At 32.0% G+C, this 18,827-nt stretch overlaps 1 protein-coding gene and 1 long non-coding RNA gene across 2 annotated transcripts; both read right to left on the bottom strand.

Moving 5' to 3' along the window:
- Positions 1-11,454: 11,454 nt before the first annotated feature.
- LOC124909635 (protection of telomeres protein 1a-like) lies at positions 11,455-14,512 on the bottom strand. Its single transcript, XM_047450298.1, has 9 exons — positions 14,331-14,512; positions 14,085-14,221; positions 13,599-13,762; positions 13,147-13,407; positions 12,978-13,053; positions 12,455-12,460; positions 12,309-12,372; positions 11,984-12,239; positions 11,455-11,840 (listed from the first exon to the last, which is right to left on the bottom strand). The coding sequence occupies exons 1-9, from the start codon at positions 14,449-14,451 to the stop codon at positions 11,834-11,836; spliced, it is 1,092 nt and encodes a 363-aa protein (XP_047306254.1). The 5' UTR covers positions 14,452-14,512; the 3' UTR covers positions 11,455-11,833.
- On the bottom strand, positions 12,369-13,401 carry LOC124910479. Its single transcript, XR_007096422.1, has 3 exons — positions 13,147-13,401; positions 12,775-13,053; positions 12,369-12,460 (listed from the first exon to the last, which is right to left on the bottom strand). It is a non-coding gene; the product is annotated as an uncharacterized LOC124910479 (long non-coding RNA).
- Positions 14,513-18,827: the final 4,315 nt, after the last annotated feature.

Here is an 18,827-nt window from a genome sequence, read left to right as displayed (position 1 = left end):
AGATCAAAGCATGAAGCAGTATTGCTTTCAACCGATTCATCGAAAACAACGTGAATTGTTTCCTCCATGGTTGCAGTTCTATTATTGTATACTCTATATGCTTTACTTACCGCTGAGTATCCTAACATGATTCCGGTATCGGTTTTTGCATCAAAAACAGCGAGTTGGTTTTTACCATTTATATGAATATAACATTTACAACCGAAAATCCTGAGGTACTTAAGTTTGGGAACTCTGTTAAAATAAACCTCATACGGTGTTTTGTTGTGAAATTTGTTTATCAAAGACCGGTTTTGTGTATAGCATGTAGTGTTGATAGCCTCAGCCCAAAATTTCTGAGCAATGCCGGAATCGGCTATCATAGACCGTGCGGCTTCCTTGAGAGTCCGGTTTCTTCTCTCGGCTAGGCCATTTTGTTGAGGAGTCCTAGCACTAGACAACTCGTGTCTAATGCCGGATTCATCAAGATATGCAGTTAGTGTGCTATTGGTAAATTATGTACCTCTATCACTTCGAATGCTGTTAATGCGAGTTGATTTCTCATTTTGCAAACGCTTAAGAAGTGTGATCAGGTTTGATACCGTTTCACGTTTAGATGGTAAGAATATTACCCATGTATATCTAGAATAATCATCAATAACTACCATGGTGTAAAGCATACCTCCTAGGCTAATGACCTGAATCGGTCCAAATAGATCCATGTGAAGAAGATCTAGACATCGGCTAGATTGGATGTTTCCTTTGCTCTTAAATGATGACCTAGTTTGTTTACCCATTTGGCATGCTGAACAAACCTTATCCTGGTTAAATACTATATCAGGAATGCCTTCAACTAACTTTTTACCGCGAATGTAGTTTAAGGTTTTCATGTTTAGATGGTTTAGTCTCTTGTGCCATAGCCAGGTTTGATCAGTCTTAGCTATCATGCATATAGGATATTCTATTCTAGTTTTCCAGTCTACCTTATAGATGTTACCTATCCTATTTCCGGTTAGTAGTACTATGCCTTGAGAGTTCTTAACTAAACATGCATGTTTAAGAAATTCTACCGTGTATCCGGCATCACACATCTGACTAATACTAAGTAGATTAAAGCGTAGGTTTTTAACTAGAAGTACATTATCAATAGTTAGATTACCATGGACAATCTTACCCTTGCCCACAGTTTTACCTTTTGAGTTGTCACCGAAGGTGATTAGAGCACCGGTTACTGATCTGATGTCGGTTAGCAAATTGCTATTTCCGGTCATGTGCCTGGAGCAACCGCTGTCCAAGAACCATTCAGAGTTTCCTAGCCGCTTCTTTGGATCCTGCAAAAAGTACATATTTACAACTATTTGGTACCTACATTTACTTGGGTCCACATGCGATTAGTCCCTTAGGTATCCAGACCTTGATAAACCGGACGGTCTTCTTTGCTAAGGTTTTAACTGTCCTTTTTACACTTGGTCTGGTGTATTTCGGTTTTCCTTCAAATGTCCTAAATGGTGATGGTCGTTGATTTGGTGATCTATGGTTTGACCTACGTGGTTCGGGAAGTTTTTCTTATATCTGAGGATTTCGGCTTTTCTTTTCTCAGGGTCAAGCCATGAATCGGTTGGACCGACATAATCGTATTTTAGCTTCTCTTCCCTATAGTATGCGGTTTCCTCTTCTTCAGCTGTACAGGTGCTCTTAAGAAATTTTATAAAGGGGAGGTTTCCTTTTGTAAGCCTTGCTTTCTCTATGGGTTTTCGGTCTTTAGAGCTATTCCCTGTGTATCCAAGGCCACGCTTACAACGACGGTGCCTGTAGTGTTTATTCATATTCTTTACTATATCACTAGATCTCTTATAAGCGGCCATCTTATATTGAAGTCGGGCATTCTCTTCCTTGGTTAGTTCTCTAGTCGGTTCACTAGGTTGTTCGGTCTTAGAATCTAACTCGGTTTCTAGAGTATGGGTATCATCAGATTGTATGACCTCCGGTTCGGTTATGATGAGTACCTCTGGTTCTGTTGGAATAGGTATTATAGGATCGGCTTTAATGTTGAGTTGCTTAGGTAGCATGGTTAGTAAGTTCTTATATTCTTCTACCATGTCATTCAATGCATTGTATAACTCATCTTTAGTAAATTCCTCACAAAGAGAGTCAAATACCTGTTCCTCATTTGCCATGAGACATGTGAGTTCATCGTCATTATCACTGCAAGCCCATAGACTTCCTCCATCGTCGGCTATCAGTGCTTTCGGTACCTCACTTCCTTCACCGGTTTGTTGATAATTGTTTCTGTTATTTTGGTAATCCGGTTTTTGGGTATCTCTCCTTGGTTTCCTGCATTCCCACTTAAAATGTCCCAAACAGTTACAGTTATAGCATCTTACATTGGATTTGTCACCATAGTAATTGTTCGTAGGTTGGCTTCTTTTCATGAACCTCCCAAACTTCTGTGCAAGCATTGCCATGGCATCCTCGGTGAACTGTTCGGCGGTTCTGATCGGTGCAGGTGCAGGAATCGGTGCCGGTGTAGGTGCAGGAGTAGGTGCAGCCGGTTCTGTGGATGTGATCAGTGCTCTGGTTGATGTTGAGGCCGAGACTTCCTCTTCAGTTCTAGATTTCATCTCGAACTCATATGCCTTAAGATCTTCGAATACATCGTATAGTTTCATCTTACGTAGGCTCTTTGATTCCCTCATTACCATTGTCTTTATATCCCAAGCACTTGGAAGAGATCTCAAAACCTTCATAATAACCTCTTTGTTGTCATACTTCTTGCCCAGAGTTGCTAATTCATCCAACACACCAGTGAACCGGTCACTGTATTCCTTCATAGTTTCTCCTGGTTTCATTTTGATGCTTTCAAACTTCTATGTGGCCACCATTATCTTGTTCTCCTTTGTTCTTTCATTTCCTTCAAAGATCTGGATAACCGTGTTCCATGTATCCTTTGCGGTTTGGCAGTCTCTGATCTTGCAGTATGTGTTTCTGTCCACACTGTTGGAGATCCGGTTTCTAGCATGATTATCCAGGTTGTTTCTTCTCCTATCTTCAGCCGTCCATTCCTTTCTGTCCTTATCAATGAATATCGGTCCTTCGGTCAGAATGGACTCCATTTCATCATCCAAGGTGATTAGGTGCAGGTGCATGCGTGCCTTCCAGTTGGCAAAGTCATCACCTTCTAGCATTGGAGGCCTATCTTGAAACATGCTTGCTTGAGTATTGAAACTAACTGCTCTGATACCAATTGTTAGGATCTAGGTAGCCGCTGGAGGACCGGGGGTTGGACCGGTTAGCGGTTTTCACTCGAAGGGTGGTGGTTAATCCGGTTAGAGATTAACACCGGGGTTTCAATACTACACAACCTGTCACAAACCCTTGAACTAGGTTCAAGCACGGAAGAGGTTTGCTTTCAGGTTGAAGCGGCACACTTGTATGATAGGCAGAATCGGTATTGTATAATGGAGGTTTAAGATTTGATGGGTCGGCTTCGGTAATCTGGAAATTCGGCTTGGATAGGATTAAGTCGGTTATAGCGGTATGGATCGGTTAGATAATGAAACCGGCAGACAGTTAATAACAAGACAGATTTTATGGATGTTCGGAGATAAAACTCCTACGTCACCCCTTCCTCTCGAAACCGCGAGAAGGATATTCACTAAGGAATACAAGTACAATCCGATCGAGACTTATTTCCTGCTCGATAACACTCTTACAATTTACACCGAAATTGTAAAACACACTTTAACTTTAGCACTTAGGCTTTCTTAGAACAACACAGTCTTATCACTTGTAGAATAAATGCTCTTAGAGTTTCTCACTTGTCCCACTGTGTCTCACATTTACTCTTCTTCAACCGCCCCTTTTATAGGTGAAATATGCCAACGGTCATATTTCACTGCCTCCAATCTGATTGGCTGAGCGGAGGTGCAGTGATTCAGTGTTTCAGAGATTCAGACATGCGGTCGTTTCCTCAGACCTGATGGTCAACCTTAGACTTGGCAGTCTGTTCTTCCGGTAGGTAAGACAGACCTGCTAGGTTTGTCTTTTACTCAATGTAGGCACTGTCTGTTGGACAGTTGTCTGTACTTGGAAGATCTTCTTTCTGACTTATCCCGTAGTGGAAAGATCCGGTAGTACTGTCTTCTGCAGCCTACAGTCTTTCCTCAGACTTGTATGGATATGGAAGTGTTCAGTCTGTTCCTTTGGTATCATTCTCAACAGATACCCGAATTGTCTTCTTGTACTGGTCGGTCATTTGATTTAACCTGATTGCTTCCGGTATGGGTGATATAACCGGACTTCTTCCGGTTATTCCTTTGCCTTGTGGCCGGTCGGCTGTCTGATGTTTCTGGTTTTAAGCTTTGGCCGATCCTTTCTTTGTGCGGTCATGTTTCAAGTATTCTTGGTCGGTTTAGTAGCTTGACCGGCTAGTTTTCTTAGCCGGTTCTTTTGTTTATCCGGTCAGGTTCCTTGTTCCTGCATGGAAAGTTTATTTAAGTTAGGTATATTTGAACCGGTCTAATTTTATCTAACATAAGTTATCTTTTGCGTGTTATATTTCGTAATAACTAGTTATATTCAGCGTAAAATATAGTTATATGAAGTGTACTAAGTAGTTATATGAAGCGTAATTAGTAGTTATATGAAGCGTAATAAGTGGTTGTATGGAGTATAATATGTAGTTGTATGGAGCATAATAGGTAGTTGTATGGAGCATAATAGGTAGATATATGGATCGTAATAAATAGTTATATGAAGCGTTCACCTTTGTCATTTTTTCAGTTCGAAGTTGTCAAAAAGAAGATTGCCGAAAACAACGATTCCAAATATCCGCACTTCTCCTCAGGGCCTATGTAAACTCGTGAATGGACTGTCGGACCTCCAGAAGCAAGCTGTCAAGGACATCGGCTTCGGCTCTATATGATGCTTATGATGTATATATATGGAGCTTTAGTGGTAGATATATGGAGCTTAAGTGGTAGATATGCTTTAGTGGTAGATACGTGGAGCGTAATTGGTAGATATATGAAGAAGTGGTAGATATGTGATGCTTAAGTGGTAGATATATGATGCTTAAGTAGTAGATATATGAAGCTTAAATGGTAGATATATGGAGCTTAAGTGGTAGATATATAATGCTTATGTTGTATATATATATATATATGGACCTTCCTGTTGAATATATCTTGTGTGTATTACTTAGTTATATTTTTTTGTTTGCGTGCAGATTTTTCTTCCGGTTGCTAGGCTTAACCATTTTTACGTCGTTGTTTTCAACCTCATTCGAGGCAATAGGAATTGTAAATACAAAGTGGAAATCATAGACAATTGGTTTCTCCCAAAAGGTATAAAATTTGAAGATAAGTACAAAAAACTTGACCTCATTATCGAATGGTTTGCTCAATTTATTCATTAAAAGGGGTGTACCAATGCAGACATTCTCCCCACATTGAAGCATGCATTGTTGAAATTGAAGTGGCAGGATACTATAAACGCAACTAATTGTGGAATTTTTACCATGAGGCACATGGAAACTTACAATGGCGAATTGAAAAAATGGAATTTATGGGAGAATCCGAAAGATGCTGCTGATAATATGCATGGGTTGAGGATTCATTACATCACCAAATTGTTAAAATCCCGCATCAACACCTACGACAATGAACGAGCCATTTTGAATTTATACCTTCCAAGTCCTAATTAAATTGTTTAAAATATTTATGCTCAGTAAAGCTAAAAGAAACTTAATATAATGTTGAACTATGCTCTATAGTTTATTGTTTGTGGTATCATAGTCAGATCATTTATTTGAGATCTATATAATGAGGCAATCATCTCAATATAACGAAACAACAAGTACAATATAATGAGTTAATGATCTCAATATAACAAAGCAAGAAGTACAATATAACGAGTCAATTATCTAAATATAATGAGATAATACATCAATATAACTAGGAAATGAGCTATATATAACGAGTCAATGATCTCAATATAACGCTGAAATAAGCTCAATATAACTGCTATAACATAAACACATGATAACATAACTACAATAATGTGGTAAAAGAGAATTGAGTGGAAACTATTGTTTGTGGTATAGTAGCTGGGTCATTGAATTATTGCGCATATGTTGGTTCATCCCGCATTTTTTTCTATAACAAAATTTAACAAGGTAATTAGTTAAATATATTACATCAATATAACTAGGCAATGAGCTCTATATAACGAGTAAATGAGCTCAATATAACAAAGCAACTAACACAATATAACGAGTTAATGAGGTAAAACTAGTACTTATACCAAGTCCATCCGATCCATTTTTTGTTCTGAGCTTACTTATACTGAAACCGGTACCAAAGGAATAGGCCTTATAATACAAACGAATCTTGTTTCAGATGGAATTATCATCCCAACAGTCGAGATTTCAATGACTGAAGCAGATTGAATTAGATGATCCATGCAGCTGAACAATAACAAATTTGAATTAAATTAGAAGATTTGAATTAACAATAATATAACCGTGTATTGAGCTTAATATATCTCTGTATTTAGATAAATATAAAGGTGTAATGAGCTCAATATAAAGGTGTATATATTTGTGTGTTGAGCTCAATATAAAGGTGTATTGAACTCAATATAACCGTGTATTTAGATCAATATATATGTGTATTAAGCTAAATATAACTGTGTATTTAGATCAATATATCTGCGTATAGAGCTCAATATATCCGTGTATTGAGTTCAATATATTCGTGTATTGAGATCAATATAAAGATGTATTGAGCTCAATATAACAATGTCAATTTAAAATTGTATTGATCTGAAGATAAAGTGAGGATAACGATTAAAGATAACGATGAAAAAACATAATATCAAAACATAGTAGTCATATGGAGTTACCCGAACAATGTCAATATAAAGTTGTATTGATCTGAAGATAAAGTGAGGATAACGATTAAAGATAGCGATAAAAAAACATAGTATCAAAACATAGTAGTCATATGGAGTTACCCGACCACCGTCGATATGGTTCTTCGGAGCAACCACCGTCGAAATGTATTTATATCGAGTTATATCTTGGCCGTCGTCGATAAGGTTCTCCGGAAGAACCGAATCTATTCTAGGGTTTACAATAAATTGGTTGTCTGGTAGAGGAGAGAGAAAAGAGAATATACATCCTGACAAGAGAGAGAAAATGGTTCCGTGCGCTTACATTTCTTTTTTATATAATTTTTTTTATAGTCTGGCAAAGCACACATGGCAGCCACGGAGGATTCGCTGTATGGTCGGAGGCCCAGCATCGGCCTCCCTATCACTGCTCATAATTTTTAGTACCAAGAATGATTATATTAACTAGGGCTGCAAATGAGTCAAGATACTCGTGAGCCACTCGCGAGCTGCTCGATCAAAGCTCAGCTTAAACGTGACTTTGACCAAACTCGAGCCGAGCTCGAGCCGGCTCGTATAATATTCGAGTCGATCTCGAGCTCATATAATGTTTACTCGATGGCTTGTCGAGCTTTTTCGAGCCTCATAATATATAATATATATCTTTATTTATTTAATATTAAAACTCAAAATTCAAATAATATATTTTTTCCCTCTCTTTCTCTTCAAAGCCAATATAAAGGCCCACAATCCATAAAATAAAACCATAATTCCTAACATATCTACTTGACTCTTCAACTAACATAATCTTCTTCAGCTAATCTAATTTGTGTATCTTCTTCAATTCTTTCATTCTTCTTTCATTTTCTCTTCCATCTACACCATTTTTTTCACTCACTCTTCACCGTTTCTTTCACTATTCATCTTTTCTTCATTTAGAGGAGGCTTAAGGTAATTAAAATTTATTTTCACTTTTATAATAACTATTGTTTTTGTTTTTTATTTAAATTTGATTTCTTTTTACCTTAAGGAAATTCAGCAACAAAAAAAGGAAAAAAAAAACTTTTATTGGTTAACTCATTGGTAAGGTAAGTCTTGTTTATCTTGTTCTATGTAATAAAAGAAATGAGTAATGATAAGGGAGTGAAAATATTATAACGAGAGTGTAACAAGTGTGAAAGTGATTAGGATTGATAACTAAGTTTTCTTTAAAATATGTATTTATCTCTCTTCGTTTAAATTAAGTAATTAATTTTTATATATATATTTAAAAATAATAACTGTAAAAATTAATAAACATATATATAAAAAAGAATAAGAAGTTAAATATGAATATGATTAATTTTTTTAATTTAATTAATTTCTGTTTCATCTATTAATTTTTTGCGATTAATAATTTATTTATTTATTTATGTATTTTTAATGTAAATAATAATAAGGAGAACGAATAAATCAAATTAATAAAATATATAAATGTACATATTTTTTAAAATATATATTAAATTATAAATATAAATATATAAAAAATAAAAATTAACTATATATATTCATAATTTATTAAATTATTATTTCTCTTCTTTAAATCATTTTTATTTCTCTTAAAAAATAAAAAATCTTTTTTTTATTTAATTTTTTTATAAGATATATATTAAAATTTACCTTGTAAATAATATTATAACTTTCATTTTTATATAACATTTTCTTTGTATATATATGTTGAAGATTAGTAATTTAAATTTTATTTATTATCTATATATATATATATATAATGATGCTTAATTTTTAAAGTGTCCGGATTACAGGTCGAGAGTTGTGGTTAATTTGAATATATGTGAGAGTAAATGTTACTTGGGTCGGATTGTGGGGTTATAGTACAACCTTTTAACCAACTAGGCTAATAACACTTTATATTTTAAATTCAACCCAAAATTTAATAAACGCGTGACATGTGATTAATTTGAATATATGTGAGAGTAAATAAATACTTGGGTCGGATTGTGGGTTGACTCACACATAAAAATTTTACCGTAATATTTTTTTTACGGTTTTTTATATTATTACTCGTGCAAATGCACGAAATGAATATTAATAATTTGTATTTTGAGTTAAAATTATAAATTTATTTTTTTCAATTTCAAATTAAAAGGGAATATTTATAATAATTTTATAATAAAATTAAAGAGGGGAAATATTAAATAATTTATTTAAATAAAAAAAATTAAGAGAGAAATTATTAAATACAGTTACCTATACAATTTAAAATGAAAGAGAGAAATTGATACGCATCCTATTTATTAGGTGACATGTACTCGCTACAATTTTTGCTCCCCTATTCTTAATGCTTATATATATCTTTTTTATAAAAAGACATAAAAAGATACCAAAAAAATTAATAAATTATAATAAAAATATATTATATATAATATTGAAAGAGATAAAAAAAATTAATATATTGTATATAATAAAAAAATATTAAGGATATAATAATTAGTTTAGGAAATAAAAATATTCATATATTATTTATAAAAAAAATATATTATAAAAAAAATTAATATATATATTATATATAATAAAAATAAATATTATGGATATAATAATTAGTATATTATAATATAATATATTACAAATAAAAATGATTAATATATTATATATATAATAAAAGTTCAATATATAATTTGAAAAAGAGAAAAAAAAATGTTAATATATTTTATATAATAAAAGTATAATATATATACGCATCCTATTTATTAGGTGACATGTACTCGCTACAATTTTTGCTCCCCTATTCTTACTTAAAAAAGTTAATGCTTATATATATCTTTTTTTATAAAAAGACATAAAAAGATACCAAAAAAATTAATAAATTATAATAAAAGTATATTATACATAATATTGAAAGAGATAAAAAAAAAAATAATATATTATATATAATAAAAAAATATTAAGGATATAATAATTAGTTTAGAAAATAAAAATGTTCATATATTATTTATAATAAAAAATATATTATAAAAAAAATTAATATATATATTATATATAATAAAAATAAATATTATTGATATAATAATTAGTATATTATAATATAATATATTACAAATAAAAATGATTAATATATTATATATATAATAAAAGTTCAATATATAATATTGAAAAAGAGAAAAAAAATGTTAATATATTTTATATAATAAAAGTATAATATATATAATATTTAAAGAGAAAAAAAATTAATATATTTATTATATGTAATATGGAGAGAAAAATATATATATATTATATATAATATATTTTGAGAAAAAAATAATTTTTAAGATTAATAATATGTATTGTAATATATAAAAAAAATTAATAAATTTTTGTTATAAGTTAGATTCTTCTTATAATGTTAGAATCTTATTACACTTGTACCAAATAATTCAAATATATATAATAATATCTAATAGAAAATATATTGAGTTAATAAATTGAAAACATTATTAGTTAATTATTATATATCTACGAAAATACAGTGCAAACTCTACTCTGTGGGGTGATTGACTTCGATATATAAATAAGTTTTCATTATTAAATACTATTTAGGTTACATATTGAATTTTATCACTTATTTAATTGATTTTTCATTTTTTGAAAAAGATAAGACATACCAAGAAATTTTGTTTTCGGTATCTACCTTTTTAAAGTAAGTTAAATTTTAATTATTTATTTTAACATTTATGTTGTCGTACATGTATTATGATTGAAGAATATGAGTTAAAAAAGATTAATATATTGGATGTTAAAACAATTTATATAGTTTTGTTCTTTAAATTTTATGTTTTAAAATTTTGATTAGTAATGGTGATTTAATGTTTTGGATTATTATATTTTAAAATTTTGAATAAATATTTAATATGTATGAAAGTTTGATATTTTAATTTTACAAATAAATTTGATTTGAGTTCGAACTCGAGTTCGAGCTTGAAAATTCAATTTTTATTCAAACTTTCGAGTCGAGCCAAACTTGTAGGTAATATAGTCGAGTCAAACTCGAGCTCAAATTTATAAGTTTATTCGAGCTCGAGTCGAGCTAATAAAATACTTAATCGAGTCGAGCTCCAGCAAACTTAAGCTTAGCTCGATTCATTTGCAGCCTTAATACTAACCCTAACCTACCAAACTGTTATATCATCCTCAAGTCTACAAGCTTATTGAATTTTTTCCAGCTAAATTAGCAATAAAGTTTCAGCTATCAGTTCAAAATATTGAAAATAATAACCCAGCAGATAATAAACACGTGAAATTTTGTTTATGAAGTTGAAATAATCTCCAATTAATGGGATTGCAGTTGAATGTTGTACTATTCTCCTCCAACACTTCATCTAGAGAATGAAACTATATATGAATTCTAATAGTCACTAGGAAACCTTTATCTTTTCCTTCTAAAGGAGAAAATAAAAAATTACATATATGTCCTCCATATGTTGACAAATGAGAACCCATTCTCAACAAACACAAATTTCCCCCCATAATTGTAGTATTTCGACATATTACAGAAATCTGAGACGGTCACCATCGTCCGAATCATTAAAAAGGATGGCATGCTCTAAAGGAAAAACCTCCCCAAAATAATTGAGGCATTTGATTTATATTTAATCTCCCAAAATATTTGTCGTCGTACAGTGGAAAATAGTTCAGTCTTTTTTCTTACCAACTAGTAATAAAAATCTATATTTTCATAAGTGCTTCATTTGTAAAAAAAAACAGGAAAAAAAATGAAATTGAAAAGTTGTCACATTTACAGTTGGAACCATTTCCTTTGCCAAGAGACGTTCTACTTAACTTTCCAACCATTGGTACCATATTGAGGGTGGTGATGGAAAACAATAATCAAGGTCTTCAATTACTAAACTGTGACAGATGGGTGAAATTGATAAATGTTACATGTGAACAGCATGTTGGACTCTGGCGGTGTATGTCCTAGCAAACTTCAGTATCTGACACCAAAAAAACTCATATCAGAATCACAAAAGTGTTGATTTCTGCTTTATTTTTCTGTCATTTTGTTGTTTCCTAAGAATATCTAGATTTAAATTTTTGCTTGGCAATGAATACATAGTAACTATGAAAAGCGGTTAACCTTAAAACGACGTCGAGAGCAATTTTCTGGCCACTTGCCTCTCTCTTCAATAATGACAGGTTGCCTTTGTTGGTTCCCCACTTGTCATTTTTATCGGTATAATACGATTTTAAACAAAACTGCACCCACGGAGGTTTCCTGCGGACGCATTGTTGTTCTTCATTGCTCCTCCCACTTGGAGTCATCACTCCAAGCAAAGCATTCCTAGTTGTTTTCAATGACTCGTCAAGAAGGATAACTCTCGAAAAAAATACTTCTATCATAACCATATATTAAGAATCCAATTCAATCTCAAAAGAAAAAAAAAGGATGGTTGGTCTGTTACCGAATTTTCTGCAAATAAAAATGCATGGATTCTGGCAGTTGCATCCTCTAGGGTCATTTTTATCCTGTATATTACTTGTGGAGAGCAAAAATCTTCAGACTGGAATGGACGTATTGCAATAACCCTAACCGCACACTTAAACTTACCATTTCCTGCAAATAAGGCTCCAACATTAAGAGGGCTTAAATCTTTTCAATAATAAGCCTTTTTATCGATTTTTCTTTCTATTAGTTTGTGCTGAGTTTGGGTAATAAAAAATGCATCAACTTTTTGTTTATGCACAGAATTCAGTTTCCAAATAGAATCACATCCTAATCCAGATCCATATGAGAAATTGACACAAAAAAATAAAGTAAGTGACAAATAAACTAAACAACTGCACCCTAAAACCTTACTAATAAAAGAAAAAGGGCATCTTCAAAAAAATTATTTGATTATTTGTAATAGCGAGGGAATATTACAATACCTTTGGATGGGTGATAACATCCATTAAAGTGACAAAAGGCATCTTTATGTAACATGTCTTTGTAAAGAAAAATACAAATCATTAGTCCAAAGGGTTATGAAACATCTACATTAGCAAAGAAATCAAAAAATGTAATATTAAGAGAAAAACTCAGAATTATGTAACAGCAGAGTATTATAGGACAAAAAACAAAGATAACCTACCATTATTGAAGAGGGAGGCAAGTGGCCAGAAAATGGTTCTCGACGCCGTTTTAAGGTTAACCGCTTTTCATAGTTCCTATGTATTCATTGACAAAGAAAAATCTAAATTCAGATATTGTTAGGAAACAACAAAATGGCAAAAATAGAAAAATAAAGCAGAAATCAACACCTTTGTGATTCAGATATGAGTTTTCGGTGTCTGACAGATACTGAAGGCATTAACATACACCGCCAGTGTCCAACATGCTGTTCACATTTACATTTATCAATTTCACCCATCTCACAGTTTAGTAATTGAAGACCTTGATTTTCGTTTTCCATCACCACCTTCAATATGATATCAATGGTTGGGAATTTAAGCAGAACGTCTCTTGGCAAGGGAAATAGTTCTAGCTGTAAAGGTGGCAGCTTTTCAATTTCATTTTCTTTCCTGTTTTTTAAAAATGAAGCACTTATTAAAACATAGATTTTCATTATTAATTGGTAAGATAAGTTAACAGAGATAAATTAACTGTTTTTTTTCCTTTCTATAAGCTCTTTCACTGCAAAACATGTACTAGTATTTTAGGCTAGCAGTAAAACCAGGATTACTTACTTTCGTCCGGGTTACGATTAAGCAGTCACTTCCTTAGGCAGTCCAAAAACTTATTATCCTCGTCTCTTGGATGAAAGTTTGCTGATGCCTGATAGGGTAGAAACTGAGTGCCGTGTTTTCCCTCAAATATGGCAAATGAGGAGAACTTTTTGTTGAAAACAGCATTAACGTCTCCACAGTGAGATTTTATCTGCAAAGGTTAAGCCATATTACTGGATATCCTTCTGGATAACACACACAGCTGAACAAAAATGTTAAAACAGTAGACATTGGTGACTCCAAACCCAAGAATAACAGAGTTCACCACTGTCTAGAGGCGAGAGCACTCGCTACAATAATATAACTGACTTACGAAAAAAAGGCAAAGTGGAAAAACAACAATAAAGGACAATAATAATAGGAAATCAAGACTCTATATAAGAACAAACTTCAGCAATTTACATAAAGTATACTTCCTAATCCTTGCATCGATCAAAGATGATTACTTGAAGAAAGCAGATTACAATAAATACCATAACACGAGAGAAGAGTATTATGTCTCCAGCTGAGTGCACAGAGGGGAGTTTTTCCATATTTTCTCCAAAGCAGTTGACAAGTAGCCCAGGAGAAGAATATGATTCGTCTATTATCTTGACAGTGCAAAAACAATCTGCACAAGTACAAGAGAGTTGAATTTTAAGGATGATCCATTTCATACCATAAAAATGGAAACTTCAATCAAAGAAGGAAATATTGAGAAGGAAATAGCAATATGTTACCGGTGCCCTTGAACTGAGGAGGATGAATACTTGTTTCTAAAACGACACCAACAAGGTTAACTTTTTGATTGATGGCGGAAATGGCGTCAACTATCGGAAGAAATCTATAATCATCGTCCATCGTCCCTACGAGCCATTATTCTCGTTATCTGAGTTGAAACCCTTTCAAGGATTCAACCCTAATATAATTGTCGGTAACTGGACAAACCCTAACAACGAAACCCTTTTATATATTTTTTTATTATTGTTAAATTTAGGAAGTACTACAAAATTATTTAACTAAGTGAGAGTTGGTACATATATTTTAATTTTCTTTTATAAATTATACTTTAGATTTCGATATTATACATTAAATACTTAAAACCATTTTAACTTAAATAAAAAAATCAATTTAATATAGTTATAATATAAACTTTTCACAAAAATCAAAATTAAAGATATTTATTATAAAATAAAATATATATATTTAAAATTTAACATTCTTAAAAACAAATAAATATTAAGAATTAAATTTATTTAAAAAATTAGAATTAATCAAATATAATTAAGTATAATTTTCTTAGACTAAGATGGAGTAAATAGAATATTTTCTATTTAAAATTAATTTAATAATATTATATTTTATTAAAAAAAAATTAAAATAAATCAAACACATTAAAGTGAAAGTGGTATTTATTGTATATAATAATATTATAATATAATTATATTTTAATTTGATTTAAAATAATAATATTTTTATAATTAAATTTTTTTTAAATTGTTTTTTATAAATATTATATATATATATATATATATTATTTATAAAATACTATTTTAGTATTTCAGTATATTTTGATATACCAAAATTTTAAAAATATGATACATTTATTTTATCTTTAATTTCGGGGTGTCGATATTATACTTTACATTTTTTTCGATATACCATACAAATCTATATTTTCAATATACCTATAATATTAGTAATTTTTTTCAACTTACCAAATAAAATTGTTTAATATTAATTTGTATTATTATTAGAAAGTTTTTTTTATTAGAGTATATTCTTAATTAAATAAATTTTTGTTTACTTAAATAATATTGTTTTGATAATGATTTTGAGAGGATAAATATTTTTGGATAAAAAGGTTTAATTAATATTAATATATAATTATAAAATAAATTATATTATTTAAATACAGTGTATTCTAATTAATGAATTGCATGATTAGAGACTTTATGATGTGATATTTAATTAGAGTTGAATTTGTTTAAAATCAAAATAATAAGTTTTGAAAGAGTATTAATATTTATTTTAAAATTAAAATAACAAGTTTTGAAAGAGTATTAACATTTATTTTAAAAAATTGACTTATAATAATAATAAAAATTATAAAAGTATTTTAACATTTTAATTAAAAAATCTAATGTGATTGATAAGAAATTAGATGAAATATTGTTAATTTGAATTTGAATTTTTTAAAACAATGAATTATGTAAGATTGAAGTCACATATAACCATTGTTATCAAAAATAACTATAGTATTGATTTATTAATGGGTTACATCTATATTGTGGATTGACATGGTCTATATGTAATATATTATACAAAATATATTTTAAGCGTATCGAGATTATTTGGTGTAATGAACTCTTCGTCTTCTACGTTAGATAGTCGGACAACTCCTCTAGAGAAGATTTTTTTAACTAGGAAGGGTCCTTCTCATTGGGTCGAAACTTTCCCCTAGTGTCTATGAGGTCCCGGGTTCTTTTGAGAACTAGATCACCTTCTTTGTGGTGTCTAGGTTTTACCTTCCAATTGAAGGTGTCTGACATGCATTTTTGGTAAGCTTGGATTTTACACAAAGTGTTTAATCTATTGTCCTCTGTTAACTTTAGTTGGTCATATCGAGATTTGAGATAGTCTTGTTCAATAACATGGCTCTCTAAGAGTATTCTTAAGGTTGAAAACTCGATTTTGATGGGTTGTACGGAGTCTATACTGTAAACCAATAAGTAAGGAGTTTCGTCCGTCGAAGTTCGAGCAGTTGTACGATATCCCCATAAGACATATGACAACTTCTTATGTTAGTCCTTATAAGTGTTGGTCATCTTCTTGATCATCCTAATCACGTTTTTGTTTGCCACTTCAACCACACCAATGGTTTGGGGTCTATAGGGCGATGATTTGTGATGCTCGATCTTGAATTCATCGAACAATTGCAATACTTTTCCTTAAAAGTGTCGATCATTATCGAAAATCAGGGCGTGAGGAACTCCATATCTAGCGACGATGCTAGTTCAGATTATTTTGCCACTTGAGATGATTTCGAGACCTTGTAGGAGGCTGCTTCAACCCATTTGGTGAAGTAGTCTATTTTGACGAGTATGAACTTTTTCCATTTGACGCGTGGGGATAGATTTTCTCGATGACGTCAATGTCCCATGTAGAAAATGGGCAAGGGGATGTCATGTTGTAGAGGAGCGAGATTGGTGTATGTTTCAGGTTAGCATTGATTGGGCACCGATGATAGCTCCTTACATTGCACACAAATTCTTGTTCGATGTTTTTCCAATAATATCTTAAATGGAGTATTTTTGGCTAAAGACATTTCATTCATGTGTGGGCCGCATATCCCTGCATGTACTTCTTTAATGATTTTCTTTATATTCAAGATTATCTATGTAGAGCATATTTTGACTATCGAAAGATCGACGGTAAAGCCTTTTGGCGATACAAGCATAATTGGTGGTATACTAGCACAAAACCCATTGTTCCTTATCTTGGAAGTGAGAAGGATATTCTCCATACTCAATATACTTCTGGAGAGCATCGTACTAAGGTTTAATAGCATTCTCACAGGATGTGACTACTCCTGATTCAAAAGAAGGTCGTTGCTTTCATTGGATTTTTAACGGTTTGACTTTGATTCCGTTAGGAATTTGAGTCATGGTTGTCAAAGTAGCCAGGGCATTCGCGAAGCGGTTTTGGCTTCTTGGAGCATGAACAAATGATACTTGATCAAATTTGTTCATGAGTTTGGTCAGGTGAGCGTGGTAGAGTTTCAAGTTTTCACCTTTCACTTTCCATGTGCCATTGGTTTGGGATATAACCAAGTTAGAGTCACCAATGACTTCTATCTTAGTTGCCCCTTTTTCATAAACCGATTTGATTCCCAAGAGGCATGCCTAGTATTCGGCTTCATTATTGGTGATGAGATATTCGAGTTTTATGCATATTAGGTTATACGTCCCTTTCGAGTCAACTAACAAAATCTCAATTCTGTAATCATGCTTTCCGGAAGCTCTGTCAAACATATTGTCTGATGTTATACTCATAATTCCTTCGTTGGGGGAGTTTGAGTTCGTCCTTTGACTCAAGAATAATGGGTTGGTCAGCAAGGAAGTCTATAACAACACTTTCTTTGATGGACTTATGTACTGTATAGTCTGTGTCGTATTCGGATAACAACATCATTCATTGGGGTAGGTTTGGTGACAGAAGAGTTCATTGAAATAAGAAGTGTCTCAACCTTTTGGTGACCAATGTCAAGGCTCAACGGATTTTCTCAACTAGAGTATAATTAAGTTCACACTCAGTCATCCTTTTTTGATGTAGTACACAATCGTTTCGAGTTTATCCTCGTTTTCTTGAGCCAATAGGATTCCCATGGATGTGTCTATTACAGTAAGGTATAGGATGAGAGGAAGGACGGTTCTGAGTGGCATGAGTATGAGAGTGAATTTTAAATAAATCTTGATCTATGAAAGTCTTGTTGACAGTTTTCATCTCATACAATTTTTTTACTTTCTTCAGCAGCTTAAATAGTGGATCGCATGTCATAGTAAGCTTGATGATGAATCGACTAATGTATTAAATTTTACACAAAAATCAACGGACCTCTCCTTTGTTTCGATGGACCGGCATAGCCATGATTGTTTCAATATAAGAGGGATCGGCTTCGATGTCCCTCTATGTGATTAAGAAGCCAAGCATTTTATCATATGTGATTCTGAAGGTACATTTCTTCGGGTTGAGTCGTAACTGATATATACTAATTTGTTGCATGAATTTCTCGAGGTTTAGGACATGTCATTGTCAATCATTTAATTTGACAATCATGTCGTTGACATATACCTCCACTTCCTTGTGGATCATGGTGGTTTCCTTTGATAGGTGGCTTCTGCATTCATAACACTAAAATTCATGATCCTATAACATAAGGTTTTACCTTTGTTATGAAAGTGGTATTTTCATTGTCTTGCGGAACCATTAAGATTTGGTTGTATCTTGAAAATTCATCCATGAATAACAACAGTTCATGATCGACAACATGATCAACCAATATGTCGATGTGTGGTAGCGGGAAGTTATCTTTAGGGATAACTTTGTTCAAATATCAATAATATATGCACATGTTTATCTTCCCGTCTTTCTTTAGAATGTGTACTACGTTGGCTATCCAAGTAGGATATTCTAATATCTCGAGAAATCCAGCTTCAAGTTGCTTTCGGGCTTCT

Source organism: Impatiens glandulifera, chromosome 7, assembly GCF_907164915.1.
Source record: "Impatiens glandulifera chromosome 7, dImpGla2.1, whole genome shotgun sequence".
Taxonomy (NCBI): Eukaryota; Viridiplantae; Streptophyta; class Magnoliopsida; order Ericales; family Balsaminaceae; genus Impatiens; species Impatiens glandulifera.
The sequence above is the reverse complement of the archived record's forward strand: the minus strand, read 5'-3'. Positions and strand labels throughout refer to the sequence as shown.

Excerpts from the sequence above, each read along its gene's own strand:
- LOC124909635 (XM_047450298.1), bottom strand. The coding sequence starts at position 14,451 with ATGGACGATGATTATAGATTTCTTCCGATAGTTGACGCCATTTCCGCC. Across the intron at positions 14,222-14,330 it reads TCCTCAGTTCAAGGGCACCG|ATTGTTTTTGCACTGTCAAG; the intron begins GTAACATATTGC and ends GTACTTGTGCAG. Across the intron at positions 13,054-13,146 it reads CTCATATCTGAATCACAAAG|GAACTATGAAAAGCGGTTAA; the intron begins GTGTTGATTTCT and ends ATGAATACATAG.